This window comes from Trichomycterus rosablanca, chromosome 15 (assembly GCF_030014385.1).
Source record: "Trichomycterus rosablanca isolate fTriRos1 chromosome 15, fTriRos1.hap1, whole genome shotgun sequence".
In the NCBI taxonomy this organism is placed as follows: domain Eukaryota; kingdom Metazoa; phylum Chordata; class Actinopteri; order Siluriformes; family Trichomycteridae; genus Trichomycterus; species Trichomycterus rosablanca.
This window is the reverse complement of record NC_086002.1, coordinates 28,832,737-28,851,164: the sequence shown is the minus strand read 5'-3', so window position 1 is coordinate 28,851,164 and position 18,428 is coordinate 28,832,737. Positions and strand designations below refer to the sequence as shown.

Sequence of the window (18,428 nt, the reverse complement as noted above, 5' to 3'; positions counted from 1 at the left end):
GCATCTCAGGAACGACCGCAGTCGGTCTTCAACAGCTGTACATGTCACGGTTGTAGCGAATAATCAAACTGTTTAAATAAACGTAGCGCACAGTCGTACAGCAACAAGTCTCTTGATCTGTCAAATCGAAATGAGGCTGAAATGCACAGTGCCGCCTTATATAGGCTGGTTGTACTTGTGACGTCATCTCTCTAAACCAGGGGTCTCAGACTCGCGGCCCGCAGGCCGATATTTTGTGGCCCCCGACATAACGTCAAAGTTCATTGTTAGTGTGGCCCGCACGGTTTTCTCACATGCACCTATTTTGCCGAGTCGTTGCGCAACTCTTTACTCTTCGCATTTTATTATTTTTTTCACTTAGCAACGTATTAGCAACGTCACTTGGCTGAAACGTGATTCAGAGCGACACCAAGTGGAAGAAAAATATATCCTGTCAGCCAATGCAAGGTACAGAGGACAGAAAGGTGCGATCGGAAAAGAAAACGAATTTACCAAGAACAATTTAATCAAAAAGAGCAAGAATTTAAAATATATTAAACAGACAATGCACTTGATATTAAGAATTAAGAGAGGTGAAGTAACATGGACACCAGAGTTAGCTCAGTGGCAGAGAGATTTGGTAGAGCAGAAGGATGTGTAGGATGTTAACAAAAAGAATAAAATCTAGATCACTTTATTTATGAATGTGAAATTCCTCTAAGAATATATAGAAAGGGCTTTCTGAATAATATCCCAAACACTCAGGTACTGGGCAGAGGTGGAAAGAGTACTAAAATATTGTACTCAAGTAAAAGTACTACTACTTTAAATAATTTTTACTGAAATACGAGTAAAATTACTAGTCTAAAAACCTACTCAAGTAAAAAAGAAAACTCATTTAAAACGTACTCAGAGTAAACGTTACTTCGTTACTTGTGTTAGTAAAAAAAAAATTCTTAACAGCAGGGGGGGTCTCTCCTGTGTAATGCAAACAGGACAAGTGGATATAAATCTCACAATAGTTGTTTTTAATTGAAATATAATAGAAAAAACATGTTGATAGAACATTTAAAGCTTTAAGGAATGTAATGTGTTATTTTAGTACAGACCATCCCATAAAACACTTTCAAACTGTATAACCACTGAAGTTGGCATTAATTGTGGATTCTATAGAGCAGCCTTCTTTATACAAATACAAATACCAAACAACATCCTACTGCAGATCTCATAACTCAAAACAAGTCACGGTTACAGGTGTTGTGACTTTCACTAAATGACCCAAAGAAAACCTTCAAGATGTAAGACAATTCTGGGAATAATGGATCTTTGAAGGGAGCTGGATCTTTAGGTTTCTGGCAGCAAAGAGTAGGTAAAAGAAGCCTATGTTCTGAAAAATTGTTCATGTTCTGAACTGTTATTAATAAAGATTGAGAAGTTTGGATCAGTTGTACTTTTGTTTGGAATACCTGAAACCCTTTTTTTGTGGAATACTTGATGCAGCCCAGCCGCTCCTAGACTCTACCTCCAGCGGCCCCCAGATTTTGAGACCCCTGTGCTAAACTAATCAAAATACAATGTTTTTCCTGCCTCTCTCTCTACTGTTACCAGGAGAAAACGTCATGAATAACAAAAAACAAAACAAAAGAAAAAACAGGGCTTTACCCCCTACTCTGCTTTTAGGTTTGATTAAAATAATAATAAAAAATTACAAAACTAAGTTAAACTTTTAACTACCAGAGAAGATACACAACACGACATAAAAAACTTTGGCGGTTTGTCTGGTTGGTGGCGCAGGAGGGGAAGAGATGACTCCCGCTCAGCCAAAACAAAGTACATGCTCTGAGCTTCTCAGGAATGGAGTTCTAGAGTTTGGGACCAGATATACTAAAATCCCTGTCACATAGAACAAAGCCTGAAAGGGGGGGCAACAAGTATGTTCTTATCTGATGACCGAAGTGAACGAGTAGGTGAGTATGGATGAAGTAAATCAGTGAGATATGTAAGTGCTTGGCCATGCAAGGCCTTAAAAACCAACAAAAGAACCTAATATTGAATGTGGTATTGGATGGGTAGCCAGTGGAGCTGTTTAAGTGTAGGAGTTATGTGATCACGTGATCTTGTATGTGTTAGGACCCTCGATGCTGAATTTTGTACATGCTGTAGCCTCTTCAGCCTGGAGGCAGGGTGCCCATAAAGAACAGCATTACAATAGTCTAGTCGGGAAGTGATTAGTGCATGAATGAGAGTTTCAGTTACAGAGAATGAAAGAAAGGAGCGCAGTCTAGAGATGTTCTTAAGGTGAAAATCAGCAGTTTTAGCAACATTTTTTGAGATTCAAAAGAAAGAGTGGAGTCTAGAATGACACCAAGATTGCGGACCTGAGACAGGGAAGAATTGGTAAAATCTGGGAATTTCTGTTGTGTTTGTCCCTTTTATATGGATTCACTTTTAATCCTTCACAAACACAATAAATTATGATAAACACGGACAAGGAGATGGCGTTGCTGCTGCTGTTCTTTTACTGAATCACTTTCACATGTCAACATTCAACTCTGTGAATCAATCTACAGGTATGGCAATTACTTCCAAAGTAAAAGTCTCAATATTCAAATTAACATAAATATACAAATACACAACACTCCTTCCTGCCAAGATACAATGCACACTAGCATTCCATTTTTCAGCATATACTTTTTTTATGTTTTTCATAATAAACATTAACTATACACAGTTACAAACACCATTTATTTTTCTTGTGTATGGGTTTCATTTACTAAAACATATTAAAGATTTAAGCGCTCAGGGGGTTTCCGTTCTCTAACAGGATAGCGTCTTTCATGACTAATGTTTTCAGACAACTCAGGTGGTGAAACTGGTGTTGATACCATGGTGGTTGTGTTTGACTCCGATGGAACATTAACTTCAGAAACAACAGGCGGTACTGTCAAAACCTCAGATGAGTCAAATTCAGTCACTGGCATCAATGATTTTCTGAGTTGATCAACGTGACGTCTCCAGATAACTCCAGGTTGCACCTCAACGGTGTAAGAAAGAGGTCCTGTTTGGGCAGTTATTTTTCCAGAAGTCCATTTACGATCACCTCGGTAATCTCTGGCTAGAACAGTCTGTCCAACTAAGAAATTACGCATTTCTTCCCCTGAATGATTCGAAATCTGTTGCAACTGTTTTCCTTGCATGGTCCGTCTAAGATTTGGTCTCAGAAGATCAAGACGTGAACGTAGAGGACGACCTTGGAACAACATTGCAGGTGAATCATTGGTGGTTGAATGAGTAGCATTTCTGTATGCAAACAAGAAGTTAGCAAGCTTTTGCTTCAATGTCAAGCTTTCTCCAGACATGGCCTTAAGTGCATTTTTCAGACTCTGCACAAATCGTTCTGCTAAACCATTAGTCGCAGGGTGATATGGTGCTGATGTCAAATGTCGAATTCCATTTGTTTTCAGGAACATTTGGAACTCTTCAGCAATGAATTGAGGTCCATTGTCACTCACTAGATGTTCTGGAACACCGGTTCTCGCAAACAGCTCTCGCAGTACTTCTACTGTATCACTGGCTTTTGTAGAAGACATTATGAACACTTCTGGCCACTTGGAACATGCGTCTACCACAACCAGAAAAGTGTGGCCCAAGAATGGTCCCGCAAAGTCAATGTGGATTCTCTGCCATGGAAGTGCAGGCCATTCCCATGGGTGTAAGGGTACTGTTTTTGGCATCTTTTGGACATGCTGACATCCTGAGCAATGCATGGTAGAGTGTTCTATCTGCTGGTCTATACCAGGCCACCATACAAAGCTTCTGGCCAATGCCTTCATCTTTACCATGCCTAAATGTCCTGAATGTAGTTCCTCCAACACTTTATTTCTCAGCTTTGAGGGAATTACAACTCTGAGTCCCCACATGATGCAACCACTATCCAGACTTAGCTCTGAACGACGCTGATAGAACTGACTGAATTGGGATTTTTGTTGTTCAGTCCAGCCATTTAGTGTTGCCACGTATACCTGAGATAATGTGGGATCTCTTCGAGTCTCATTTCTTATCATCTCTGCAGTTACTGGCAAACTTTCAATCTGCAAAAGAGAAAACATATCGCCTGGAGTGGTCTCCAGTGTAACTTTCTCAGGCATGTCGTTTCCCATAGGTAAACGAGACAGTCCATCTGCATTTGCATGACGATGTGTTCTTTTGAACTCAATTTTGTATCTGTGCCCTCCAAGAAATAATGCCCATCTCTGCATTCGTGCTGCGGCAGTGAGTGGCACACCTTTCTGTGGATTAAAAATTGATACAAGTGGTTGATGATCTGTTACCAGAGTAAACTCTTTTCCGTACAGATACTGATTGAATCGTTTAACTCCCCAAACAAGACTCAGCGCTTCGCGGTCTATCTGTGCATAATTCTTCTCAGCTGCAGAAAGGGAACGGGATGCAAAGGCGATTGGGCGTTCACTTCCGTCCCTCATGACGTGTGACATTACTGCGCCAATTCCATATGGTGAAGCATCACATGCAAGTTTTAGTGATAACTCAGGGTCATAATGCGTTAGCACAGTGTTTGAGGTCACCATATTCTTTGCATCTTCAAAAGCTTTATCACATTGTTTTGTCCATTTCCAATCTTTTCCCACCTGTAGTAGGCTATTTAGTGGATGCAGGACTGTGGCCAAATTTGGAAGGAATCTGTTATAATAATTAACAAATCCTAAGAAGGACCTTAGTTGTGATACGTCCTTTGGCCGTGGAGCCTGTACAACAGCTTGAATTTTGTCAGCGCACTTGTGCAGCCCCTGTGCATCAATAGTGTGACCTAAGTATGTAATGCTGGGTTTAAAAAATTCACACTTGTCACGACGAGCTCTTAATCCATAATCCGCAAGTCTTTTTAATACTGTTTTCAGGTTTTGGAGATGTTTCTCTGCATTTTCACCTGTGACAATGATGTCATCTAGGTAACATTGAGTTCCTGGACAGCCTTGAAGCACCTGATCCATTGCTCTCTGCCACAGGGCGGGTGCTGAAGCAACACCAAAAACTAGCCTATTGTAGCGATACAGGCCTTTATGTGTGTTTATAGTCAGAAACACCTTTGACTCCTCTTCCATTTCCATTTGGAGATATGCCTCAGCCAAATCAATCTTGGTGAAGTGTTTTCCTCCAGACAGAGTTGCGAAGATATCGTCGATTCTGGGAAGTGGATACTGTTCCGCTTTCAGCACGGAATTAATAGAAACTTTAAAATCCCCGCATACTCGGACAGTTCCATCTTTCTTTGAAACAGGTACTATTGGTGTCGACCAAGGGCTCCAGTCTACCTTTGACAAGATTTGCTCAGATTCCATGCGGTCCAACTCTCTCTCCACCTTCTCTCGGATAGAATAAGGAACTGGTCTGGCTTTGTGGAACCTTGGTGTAGCATTGTCATTAAGAACAATGTTGCCCTTGATGTGCTTGAGTGTACCTATGCCTTTTTGAAAAACATCGGCTGCATCATCCAAAACTTTCTGTAATTCTTTTTCAGTAGACACCTCTGTAGAGAATGTGGTGCACATACTATGAATGGATCTCCAATCAAGCTTTATTTGCCTCAACCAGTCACGGCCCCAGAGTGCTGGTCCATTTGATCTTACTACATATAGATCTAACATAGCCTGCTGGTTTTTATATTTAACAGTCACTGTTACCACACCGACAGGTGTTATCTTTTCCCCAGTGTATGTCTTTAGCTGGATGTCAGATGGTTTCATTGCTGTATTCTTGAAATATTGTTCAAACTCTTTTTGTGAAATAACTGATACAGCTGAACCAGTATCCAGCTCCATTCTCAGTGTTTTTCCATTCACTTTTGGAGTTAGCCATATTGGTTCTCTCCTGTCTGTTTTTACCTGGTAAATGTCTAGACTACCAAGTCCAACATCCTCATCACTTTCATTCACATTCTGGTCCACTGCATGCATATCAGTATTTTTGGTGATATTTGGTCTGGTTCTTTTATTTTTGTATTTAACAATTTGTTTGTTTATCACTGACCGACATGCTCTTTGAATATGTCCCACTTTGTTACATTTCCTGCATGTTTCTGTTTTAAAGCGACATTGTGCAGCTGTGTGTGCGCCTCTGCCACACCGGTAACACAGTTCACTTGGTCCTGTCCCATTTCGTTTTGAGTAGACTTTGTGCACACTTACTCTTACTCCTGACTGTAACTCAGTAGCATCTCTAGCGGCTGCTTCCATGGATACAGCGATTTCCACTGCTCTTTGAAGTGTGAGTCTGTCCTCCGTTAAGAGCCTCTTCTGAATACTTCCATTCAAAAGTCCACATACTAAGCGATCTCTTAACGCGTCACTTAGTCCATCACCAAAGTCACAATGTTCCGATAATTTCCTTAGTTCAGCCACGTACACTGAAACAGATTCTCCCTCGCTTTGGTTTCGTTTGTGGAATCGGAAACGCTGCGCAATTAATAAGGGTTTGGGACACAAATGTTTCTGCATAATTTCTACAATGTCCTGGAAGTTTAACTCTGCAGGTTTTGTCGGAGCAGTTAAGTTTCGCAACAAGCAATGCGCTTTTCCTCCCATTGCACTTATTAGCACGGACACTTTCTTTTCTCCCGCGATATCATTTGCCTCGAAATACTGTTCAATTCTTTCAATATACATCATCCAGTTATCTGCTGAGTTATCGAAAGCGTCCAGTTTTCCAATATAACCAGCCATTGTGTTATTTTATTCACTCACTGTCTTTTCGCGGCAAATCCTCCCTCACAGGCAAAAATGTACAGTCTCTCATACACCTGTAGGTTCTTTGATTTCAATAAAGTCCTCGTCGCCACTGTTGTGTTTGTCCCTTTTATATGGATTCACTTTTAATCCTTCACAAACACAATAAATTATGATAAACACGGACAAGGAGATGGCGTTGCTGCTGCTGTTCTTTTACTGAATCACTTTCACATGTCAACATTCAACTCTGTGAATCAATCTACAGGTATGGCAATTACTTCCAAAGTAAAAGTCTCAATATTCAAATTAACATAAATATACAAATACACAACAATTTCAACATATCATATTACTTTTTACAATTCTCCAAAAGTGCCACCAGAGGGCGGCAACACAAAAAAAATTTAAACATAGGTTACAAGATCTCATTTTACTATAATGTTACGATTCCTTTTGATGGTATAGGGGTATTGATGGGGTCAGTATCTAAAAAAATAACCTTTTGTGAAGTACCAGAGTAGCAGAGAGCGAACAGACTCAGACACAAACTTTGGCTTGTACTGACTTTTTACTGGAAAAAATTAGAAAAACAATTCACAAAACAGATATTTATGGTACAATCTATAAATAAAATATATACAATATACATTTACATAATAAAGAAAAAAAAAACATGATGCTCTGGGCTTAGGTGGTGCTAAAGCAAAGAAAATAATAAAACATAACAAATCCCCTAACAAACAAAAGAGAAAACAAAACCTACACTAGGATTACCTGTCTTAACAAAAATACATGTACAACTTAATGTATTTAGACAGATGGCTTCTTACCTGTAGCAATATGTATGGGCTTGCCCTTACTTACCTGCCCAGGCCCTGAAATACAGCCACCTGACTGTACGTAGTGACGGTACATTTAATTTAGCTGAAACACTGAGCAGGAGGCACAGACACATACACACACAAATACAAGGGTTAGACTTCCTTTACAATTTCTAGTGACGGCATGAGGAAACACAAAACAATCCGTATGTACTTCAGCTAAATTAACACAAAGTTACAAAAAAAACCTGAAAATTCTCACCACCGGTGATAATCGGCACTCGCACAATATACAACAAAACAAGTTACTTGATTGTCACCACGTCAATGGAGATTGCTACCAGGATGAGTATTTGTTTTCGACTGAAAATCTTTTTCGACTAATCCTCACATCACTTATATGACTTAAACAATTTATCAGTTCCTCAGCGTTGTCCTGCTTTGCGGATCATCAGGCATGACGATCTCTAAAAGCGGCTCATGTATTTGGACAGAGAGAGTGTTAATCACCATGGAGCATAAACATTTAACAATAAAATAAACCCATACGTGCACAAAGATTCTTTTTAATTTAAGATTTTATATTATCATTTCATATTGATATTTTACAATTCTCCAAAAGTGCCACAAGAGGGCGACATCACAAGCACTTTTAACATGGTCACAAGATTTTATATTTCCATATCATATTACTTTGCTTTAAAAGTGCCACAAAGATTTAACAATAGAACAGTAAATTTGAGTCTGGATCAAAAGATCTTGTGGCCATGTTGGAGGAAAATATAACATACTATATTTAATATATAAGCTGGACGGACGAAGCACGTTCAGAGTGGCAGTTAACTTTAGTAAGAGTAAAGGAGAAGGTCCACTGTAACTGAAAGTCATTGCTCTGCGAATGTGGAGTATCTGATGATTAAGTGCAGATGCTTTTATTTACCGAGAGAGTTTTCAGCTGTTGTTGTTACTGCGGTTTACATTCCTCCTGATGCTAATTCCAAGTTAGCTTTGGAAGAGCTGAGTACAGCAGTCAGCAAACAACAAACTGTGCACCCAGATGGAGTTTTTATCATTGCGGGGGATTTTAATCGCACCAGCTTGAGGACTGTTCTACCAAAATTTCATAGAAATGTCTCTTTTTCTACTAGAGGAAAGAAGTGTTTAAATGAGCAGTTCATATTACAGTCCCAAAACAATCTTTTTTACATGAATATGACCATGACTGAGTCATATTATTATTCAGCTTTATTTTGGACTTTACTAAATTGCAGTAAAGTTGAATCTAATCTAATATTTGTTATTTAAGTAAAAAGAAACCTGTCTGTGTCCTTGTTATCTGCTTTAATTGCTTTTTTAAATCATTTTAAATGTTGTATTGCATATACAGAACTTAACCTGATTTAGGATTGATGTATGAGTGATTCCGGTGTGATGCATAATGTCATAAATCAATATCTGATTTATTATAGTAGGCTTTCTTTGTGATATTAGAACATGACCTGCAGGACTGGTAGGTAAACTGCTGCTGCTTTCCTTGTCAACTCCTATCAAATGTATCAAATCAAACTTATTTACTAGATCAAAGAGGAGTTCCGTCGTATTACGACAATTGCCCTGGAAGAGACATTCATGCTTAATCTCGATGGGTACACATCACGTCTTCTGCAGCTAATGCGTGCCAGAGGAGGAGCTGCTGGTGCTGAGATGCGTCCTCTCCTATCCACTGTAAATGAGGTACTTTTTAATTTGACTTTTTTTACAATGGGTGTAATTAGCTCGAGGTGTTAAGTCCCTGTGTAACAAAGCTAATGTAGTTTCAAGGGTTATATGGACTGTAATGTACAAACACCACAATCATTTACTTATTAAATCATTTACTGATTATTTAATTGAAGGGGAATAAGGGTAAAACGTGGGATAAATGTTTGTAGGGTTAGTAGTGTTAATTTTTAACCAAAAAAGGTTTGGTTTACTTACAGGTTTGCACCAGGCATGCAGGCAGCTGTGCTGGGAGTCAAAGGACCCGAGCACTGATTGTTGATGGGATTTATATAATTGTGATTGTCTCAATGTAATTAATATAAATTGTTGTAATGGTATAATTATACCATGTCTTTGTTTGTCATAGACCAATGACTTTTTGATAGTGGTGAACTTAGGAAATGCTGTTACCTATAGTTGGTTTGGTCCAAACCCTCATGAGTATTTAAGGGAAAAAAGGAGTTTGTGTAGTTGGGCATGTGGGAGTTGTAATGGTGGTGCAATAATTGAGATGCACTGAAGTTTAGTTTAAAGTTTGTTTATTAGTTTAGGCCAGGTTTGAGTGTATGAATATGTCGGTGAAATAAATTTTTATGTTTAATATTTTGCACCTGTTTTTTTTTTTTTGGATTGGGAGAAATAACACCCTGAGTTCCTGATCTTGAGATGGGAGCTGTGCTATAACTGCCCTCATGCTCTGAGCCCAACTTTCCAACAAAGACAGAGTGCAAAGACAAATTTCACTATGCTGTAATGTAGATGTGATGAATAAAGGCTGAATTATTAACGTCTCCTTACCATTGCAGTGTGTTGAGTAAAAAGGGATGCAGTTATCTGTTACCTTATCGAGTACCTTGGGGAACATCAAGAAGAGCTTTTTCAAGAAGGTACTTACAGGATTACACACATACTTGTTTTATATTTAAAATTCCTTTGCTTTTTTACTTTTCAACATGAAGAATGAATGTGAGCTCCACGTGGACCAAACCATGAAGGTGCTTGTGATCCATAATCCCATTGCTGAGAATGAGTTGGTAGACGTGTCTATTCTGATAGAGGACAACCCGGATGTGGAAACCAAGCCCGGGCATGCATGCTGGTAATGGGATTGATCAATGGCCTCAAGTACCTTGAACCTTGAGTTTCCTGTGAAGCTGAAATATACATTTGAAAGATTCCAGAAACTTAATCTGGAACTTGATGGAGGAAAAGCTGTACAAGAAGGTTTACAGTCTCAAGAGGAAGTTTAATATCAAACACAATCACAGACTAATTTGAATTTGAATTGTTTAATAAACTATACAAAGTACAGAGGATCTTTTGTGCTTCATGTCTTTATTTTATTAAAACATGATTAATTCTACAATATAAATACTGAACCTGTGTAGGACAGTATTTTTCAGTAAAGCTAAACTTTCCTGAATAAGTAATGGCTAATTGGTCATATAGATTAATTAATAGATCATACAATGTCTTATTTAACTTATTTGGCTTTTATTGATACACAGCTGAGATCACTTTCACTTTAACCAAGATGTGTCTGACTTTGAAGTGTGTTCATGAAACGTTATGCTTTAGCAGAATATGACTTATAACGTCCCATTTCTCACAATACAGTGAAATATACAAACACATGTTTAACACGTCACTTATAAAGACTTTATAAGTCAGTATTGTTAAGCACAGAAGAATCTGAAAACTTATTTACTCACTCCTGCTGAAATGTAGTTGTTGACAGTTACCATCTTTCAGCCAGTTATTTAAAATGAGCTGGTAAAACATGAACTGGTAAAAGTAAAGATCTTTACCTGTTCATAACCCTGCCACTGAAAACAGGCGCTCATAATATGAACCATTTCTAGATGCAACACCAGTGGTGTAACTGGGAGCTCATGGGCCCCAGTGCAAAAAAAAAATGTTGGGCCCCTCAACAAATTGCATACACTGTAAAAAATGAATCAGTGGCCCAGTAGATTTTTTACAAATGTTTTGTGTTAAATGTATTTAATGGAATTAAGTTCTTGAATTTATGGCTATTATTTGAGTAAATTTTACTTATTAAAAATGCTATAAAATCTACTTATTTCATTTGTGTGAATATAAAAATAATAAGTTATATAAAGAAGTTGCTTTCCATTTTCAAGCACTTCCAGTCTGCGCGCGTGTTTTATTTTTTATTTTTTTAAATACACCTTCTAACCCGCAACGGTTGTGAAGAGCCTCCACAACGGAATCCAGATTGCACAGTTTGTGAGCAAATTAACTAAGGTAAGTAATTCTGTTATTTTAATCTGTATAGTTACCAGTTTACTACTGTAAATGTGATTCCCACTGAATGTGTCGGAATGCATGTCGTTATTACACTTACTTTAAATCAACAACATTATATGTGAGAGATGCTGTAATGAGTCTTGTAGTTTGATTTATTGCAACGTCTCACTTTTCTCATTTGAAAATAGGTTGAGCTGTTCTTCAGGCTTGCCATTTTGTTAACTGAGGTAGTTAGGTGGTTCATGTTTTCAGCCTTTTTTGTAACTTGGCAAATATCTCTTTTGGCTGAGGTAAGTTAGCTAGCTAATAAAAACTTTTCTCATTTTAATGCATTGAGGAAACAACTTTAACCCAGTGTTGAGAGCAAAGTTAAAACTCGATAACACAGATGGTTAGATGAATGAAGTTTTATCTGAAGCTGGAAAAAAGTTTTGCATTTATCTGTAAACATGCTAAGCTTGTTAGAGAAAACATAGTTAACTTAATTTAAACCTCATGTCAGGTTAGTTAACTTGGTTAACCACAACATAACGAGTCATTTTTTTGCAAACCTCAATTATCTTAATATTCAGTCATTTGTGAGACATATTTTAATTATTCCAATTTGGTGCATTTCATCCTAATAAGGATAAAACTATAAAAATGTAATTAAAATGAAACTTGTTAATGTGACAATTAGTCCAAAAATGTAATGTTTATTAACTGCATGTTTTGACAAGACAAATTAAAGTATTAACAAATTACTTTTGACCCTTTTCATACCATAATAATTGATGTTGCAGGAACCTGAAGGTTTAGAAGTGGACCAGCCCTCATTGGCAGTAGTTGTGATGATGAACATGAGAGCTTCTGCAGGTGACACACCAAAGGACATCATGATTATTATTGAGGGAGCGCATGTCATCACAGGACTAAAAGATAATGCTATAGCTTGTGCTGCCTTCCTTGGCTTGACCTATGTGCTAAACCTCAGTTATCCCAGCCGGCAGACATTACAAAGGCATGGCTGTGGAAGAAGAGGGCCAAGTATTGGACCGGCCTACCAGAGAGAACGTGTGGAGAATTTTGTAAGAAGTGACTGACAACAACCGTGTACTGTTGCACACCTTAAGACTTCAGTTTTCAGGAACAATGGCACAAAATACACCAGAACACTTCATTGCTAGGTATTCAAGGTGCCAAAACATCTTTGTGTTGAGACGGAATGGCAACATTACAAAGTGGTAAATGCTTTACCATCCCAGCTTTTCTGGAAGGTGCTGCAGCCCTGAAATGCAAGAATGGATGTTTACTAACACATGAAATAAAGCTGACACAAACAGCTCAATAAAAATAGTTTGATTACAAATTTTCAAAGGCTATTCTATCTATAATTTTAGTACGTTCTCGTTAGTTTTGTAAACGCCTAATACAGTTACAGTTAGTTATCGTTTTTTTTATTTTAACAGCACCGGGTTTGTTTGGCGAGATCAAGGAGTGTAGCAACTCTCTCTCTACGGCTCTGAGTGTATTATATTAACTTTAAGAGTACAGTGACATTTTATTGTGTAATCTCCTAAACTCACCACATAGTGACAGTCGTGGAAAACTCGTGAAAAACAGCAGGGCCCAAAATAGTAATATATTAATAAATAAATAAATAAAAAATCATGTGAGGCTATCTAGATAATGTGTATGACATATTCAGATATAATATTTAAAAAGAAGAAAAATTCTCTTAACTTGATAAGGTGGGTGGCTCTTAAAAGAGCCGTTGGTTTGCCAGAGCGACTAAGGCGCTTTACTTGGAGCTGGTGTACTTGGTGACGGCCTTGGTACCCTCGGACACGGCGTGCTTGGCCAGCTCACCGGGAAGCAGCAGGCGCACGGCGGTCTGGATCTCCCTGGAGGTAATGGTGGAGCGCTTGTTGTAGTGAGCCAGACGAGAGGACTCACCAGCAATACGCTCGAAAATGTCGTTGACGAAGGAGTTCATGATGCCCATAGCCTTGGAGGAGATCCCGGTATCAGGGTGGACCTGTTTCAGGACCTTGTACACGTAGATAGCGTAGCTCTCCTTCCTGGACTTTCTGCGCTTCTTGCCTCCTTTGCCGGCGGTCTTGGGGACGGTTTTCTTGGAGCCCTTCTTGGGCGCGGCCTTAGCTGGTTCAGGCATGATGCTGCTGTTTCCTCTAGAACAAACTGCAAGTGAATGTAGACGCTCTACACGCCCGCTTTATAAACCCTGCATGCTGAGTAAGCCAAGTTGGAACACGTAACTCTGATTGGTCCAAAGTCCTGGGTTTCTATTGGACAGACAACATACCGTTCCACGCCCCCTTCTGCCCCATTCACTAGAATCTGTTCTTTGTTGTCTGTTCCCGCTTAATCTGAGGTCGATACATGTTTTAAAACCGAATATAAAATAATCAATAGCAATATTTTGTTACATTTTATTAAATTGTATATAATATATATATATATATATATATATATATATATATATATATATATATATATAATAATAATAATAATAATAATAATAATAATACATTTTATTTATATAGCGCTTTTCAAGATACTCAAAGACGCTTTACATAAGACAAATAATCAAAACAAATACGTACATACACCATACAAATCATAGTACAAAATCAAAATAGTACATCAACATCAAGAATAATTAAGATAAAAACAAAGAGAGCAGCATAAGACAGTTCATTAAAAATTAGCTAAATTATGAGAGAGAACAACAAATATAGAACAATTTCTTAAAATTAGACAGAAACAGGACAGATTCACATGCAATCAGGAAACTGAAAACTTTACAAGTTTTAGGATCTAGGACTTCACATTTCTGTCGTGATCTAAGTATAAAAACTATTAAAAAGAATAGCAAAAATAAAAGCATTTAATTCGTGTTGTTACAAGTTAAATGCCATTTTGAATAGATGAGTTTTGAGAAGTGACTTGAATTTGGACAGGTCAGGACAATCTCGTAGGTGTTTGGGGAGAGCATTCCATAAAGATGGAGCAGCTATGGAAAAGGCCCTGTCACCCCAGGTCCGGTGCTTGGTCCTAGAGGGTATGGACAGTAGGTTAGCCTCAGAAGAGCGAAGGCTACGGGAGGGAATGTGCTGATGGAGCAGGTCGGTGAGGTAGGATGGGGCCTGATTATGGAGAGCTTTGTGAGTGAATAGAACAATTTTGAATTGAATGCGTTGAGCAACGGGAAGCCAATTAAGTTTTTGGAGAACAGGTGTAATATGATCACGGGAGCGAGTATGAGTAAGGAGGCGAGCAGCTGAATTCTGGATATACTGAAGTTTTTTTAGGATTTTGTTAGATGTACCATAAAGGATGCTATTGCAATAATCAATTCTGGATGTAATAAAAGCATGAATCAAGATTTCGGCGGCAGAAAAGGAGAGTGATGGACGTAGACGTGCTATGTTTTTTAGATGAAAGAAAGCAGTTTTGGTGATGTGATTTACATGGAGGTCAAAAGAGAGGTTGCTATCAAAAATTACACCAAGATTTCGGATGTTAGAAGACGGAGACAAAGTGTCATTATCAATGGTAATTTGAAAATTTTTTGTGGTTTTTGCCAGGGTTGTAGGACCTACGATGATCATATCAGATTTTTCACAGTTTAATTTGAGGAAATTAGCTTTCATCCACAATTTCATTTCAGTGATGCAATTTGTCAGAGTGGAGTGAAGTTCAGTATTAATGGATTTGGAGGAGATGTAAAGCTGAATATCATCAGCATAGCAGTGGAAATGTAAACCATGCCGACGTATGATGTCACCAAGGGGGAGCATATAAAGAATAAACAAAAGGGGACCTAACACTGAGCCTTGGGGAACACCTTGGGACAGTGGAGCAATGGCAGAACTACAATTGTTGATATTAACAAACTGTTGTCTGTTTACGAGATATGACCTTAACCACAAAAGGGCAGTACCAGTGATGTTGACAGAGGATTCAAGGCGGGACAGAAGAATGGAGTGATTAATGGTGTCAAAAGCTGCAGTAAGATCAAGGAGGACGAGAATATTAATTTGTCCAGAGTCTGAGGAAAGAGGAAGGTCATTTGTGACTTTGAGGAGGGCTGACTCAGTGCTGTGCTGGGGGCGGAAACCAGACTGAAATGATTCAAATAGATTATTGGAATTTAGGTGATCTTTGAGCTGTGAGGCAACAACACGTTCCAGTATTTTCGACAGAAATGGAAGATTGGAAATGGGCCGAAAGTTACTCATAATGTTAGAGTCAAGTCCAGGTTTTTTAAGTATGGGAGTAACAGCAGCCAATTTGAGTGATTGAGGGACTGAGCCAGAACTAAGAGAGGAATTGATTATCTCTGTGATAAGTGATGAGATAACTGGAAAACAACCCTTAACAAGTTTTGATGGAGCAGGATCCAAAACACAAGTGGAGCTTCGCATCCCTGTTAAGATCTCAGATAGGTCCAAATGAGACACAGGTGAGAACTGAGACAGAGGCTGGGTAATAAATTGAGGTGAGATAGGCGGAGAAACAGAGATGACAGGGGAAACTGTCAGAAAATTGTGGATATTCTCAACTTTTGTTTGAAAAAATGAGAGGTAAGAGTTACACTTGTCAACTGTAAAGGAATTGGTAGTATTGTCAACTGGTTTGAGAAGTTTATTTATTGTGGAAAAGAGAGTCTTAGGATTTGTTGATCCAGCATGTATGAGTTCGGAATAGTAAGTGGATCGGGCTGCCGTAAGAGCGTCTTTGTAATGTTGAAGATAATCAGAATAAATCTGATAATGTACTGTTAGACCGGTTTTCTTATAAAGTCTTTCAAGCTGGCGTTTACGGGATTTCATTTGGTGAAGCTCAATTGTGTACCATGGTGCAGAATGACTAAATGAAACAAATTTGGTTCTCAAAGGAGCCAGCTCATCAAGACATGAGGCGAGTATGTCATTATAGTAATCGACAAGGTCAGATGAATTACTAGACAGTACAGGACAGACAGACATCTTTTTAACAAGAGAATCTGAGAAAGCAGAGGGAGAGATATATTGAAGATTCCTGAAGGATATTTTACGTTTAGCTCTAGTGATGGGCTTAGTGACCTCAATGTCCATGATGATTGTCAAATGATCAGAGACAGTAAGGTCATGGCTGGACGGCTGATGAACTAGGACACCAGTAGAGCAGACAAGGTCAAGAGTATGACCTTTTTTATGAGTTGGAAAATTTATATGTTGTGTGAAATTAAAACACTGTAACAATTCCAAAAATTCCCTGGCAAATTTACAGTTGTTGTCATCAACATGGATGTTAAAATCACCCATAAGCAGTACAGAGGATGAGAGGGCACTAAGCTGGGTTAAAAAATCTGAAAAATCAGAGAGAAAGGAAGCGTTTGGCTTTGGCGGACGATAAACCACAGCAGTGACCAGAGGAGTAGGCCCTGACAACTTGAAAGCCAGGTGTTCAAAAGAAAGAGCAGCAGGAAAAGACAAAGTGGTTATTTTAATATCATCCCTATAGACTGCAGCAACACCACCACCTCGCCCTTCCATACGAGGTTCATCAATATACGAGTATCCCATTGGCGTGGTCTGATTTAACGTAAAATAATCCAAGGGTTTATGCCAAGTTTCAGTGAGACAGAAAAGGTCTAGTTCACTGTCAGATATAAATTCACTGAGTACAGTACTTTTTGTGTTGAGTGAACGAACATTAAGCAATGCCATTTTCAAGTGGTATTGTTGTGTAGTTGGCTGTGAGGAACGAGGAAGAGAACGGAGATTAGCTGAATTTATATATGTTTGTTTTTGTTTTGTTTTTTTATAACACAATGCAGTCTGTGTGCGATTGGACCAAATAGATGGAATATTTTGGGATGCAACATTATAAGTAGAAATATGGTATTTTCTAAGGATGCAGATATTATCATTTACCCATGGCTGATTGGGTTTACCCTTAGCCCGCCTGGTTTTGAAGGAAGCCACAGAGTCAAGGATGGATGAGCAGGTGGAGTTAATCATGGTGACCAATTCGTTGAATTAGAAAAAGGAGGCACATTGCACTCTAGAGGGGACATCTTAAGAAAAGATTCTGAAAAAATGCTTGCAGTAGCAGAGTTTATAGGCCGATAACGACAGCTTGTAGCTCTGGTGTCGGTGGCTTGCATTGGCAATGTAATATTAAAAAAATACTGATTTATGATCAGAAAACCCAACATCCTTGATTACAGTATTATTAATAGGAAAACCATAAGATAAAACAAGATCAAGACTGAGACTATGAGTGGGGCCACTGATTGACTGTACAAGGTTAAAAGATTCTATTAGGTGCATAAAGTCACTGACCATAGGTTTGTTTGGGCAACGGACATGAATATTATAATCCACCAGAATTAAAAGTCTGTCTGCAGTAGGTATAATCCAAGCCAATAAATTAGAAAATTCATTGATAAAATTACCAACCACATTAGGTGGTCTATATATAAGAGCACAAATCAGAGGATTACTACAATCCAGTTGTATAAGCTGCACTTCAAAACTAGTAAAATGTTCAACTGAAAGAGCTTCACATTTAAATCGGTTATTAAAAACCACAGCCACACCCCCTCCTGTACCAGTGGCTCTTGGACAGCTTAAAAAGGAACAGTCCGGAGGGCACAGTTCCAGTAGAGGGCTAAAATCGTCAACACTGAGCCATGTTTCAGTTAAAAATATAAAATCTAACTGATGATTTAAAAAGAAATCTTTCAGGATAAAAGTTATTTGAAATAGGTTTGAAATCTGATGAGTAGTCGCGGACAAGATCAGGTGCAAAGTCCACTCCGCGTTTCCTATCCCACTCCGTGGACAGCGTTGTCATG

The 18,428-nt window shown here is 38.5% G+C and overlaps 2 protein-coding genes across 2 annotated transcripts in view; both read right to left on the bottom strand.

Annotated features, from left to right (window-relative positions):
- LOC134328783 (uncharacterized) overlaps positions 1–18,428 on the bottom strand; it is a 266,319-nt gene that overhangs the window by 16,460 nt on the left and 231,431 nt on the right. The window lies entirely within an intron of this gene.
- Positions 13,344–13,733, bottom strand: LOC134329012 (histone H2B-like). Its single transcript, XM_063010254.1, has one exon. The coding sequence runs from the start codon at positions 13,731–13,733 to the stop codon at positions 13,359–13,361; it is 375 nt and encodes a 124-aa protein (XP_062866324.1). The 3' UTR covers positions 13,344–13,358.

Bases quoted from the DNA above. Each gene is read 5' to 3' on its own strand.
- LOC134329012 (XM_063010254.1), bottom strand. From the start codon at position 13,733: ATGCCTGAACCAGCTAAGGCCGCGCCCAAGAAGGGCTCCAAGAAAACC.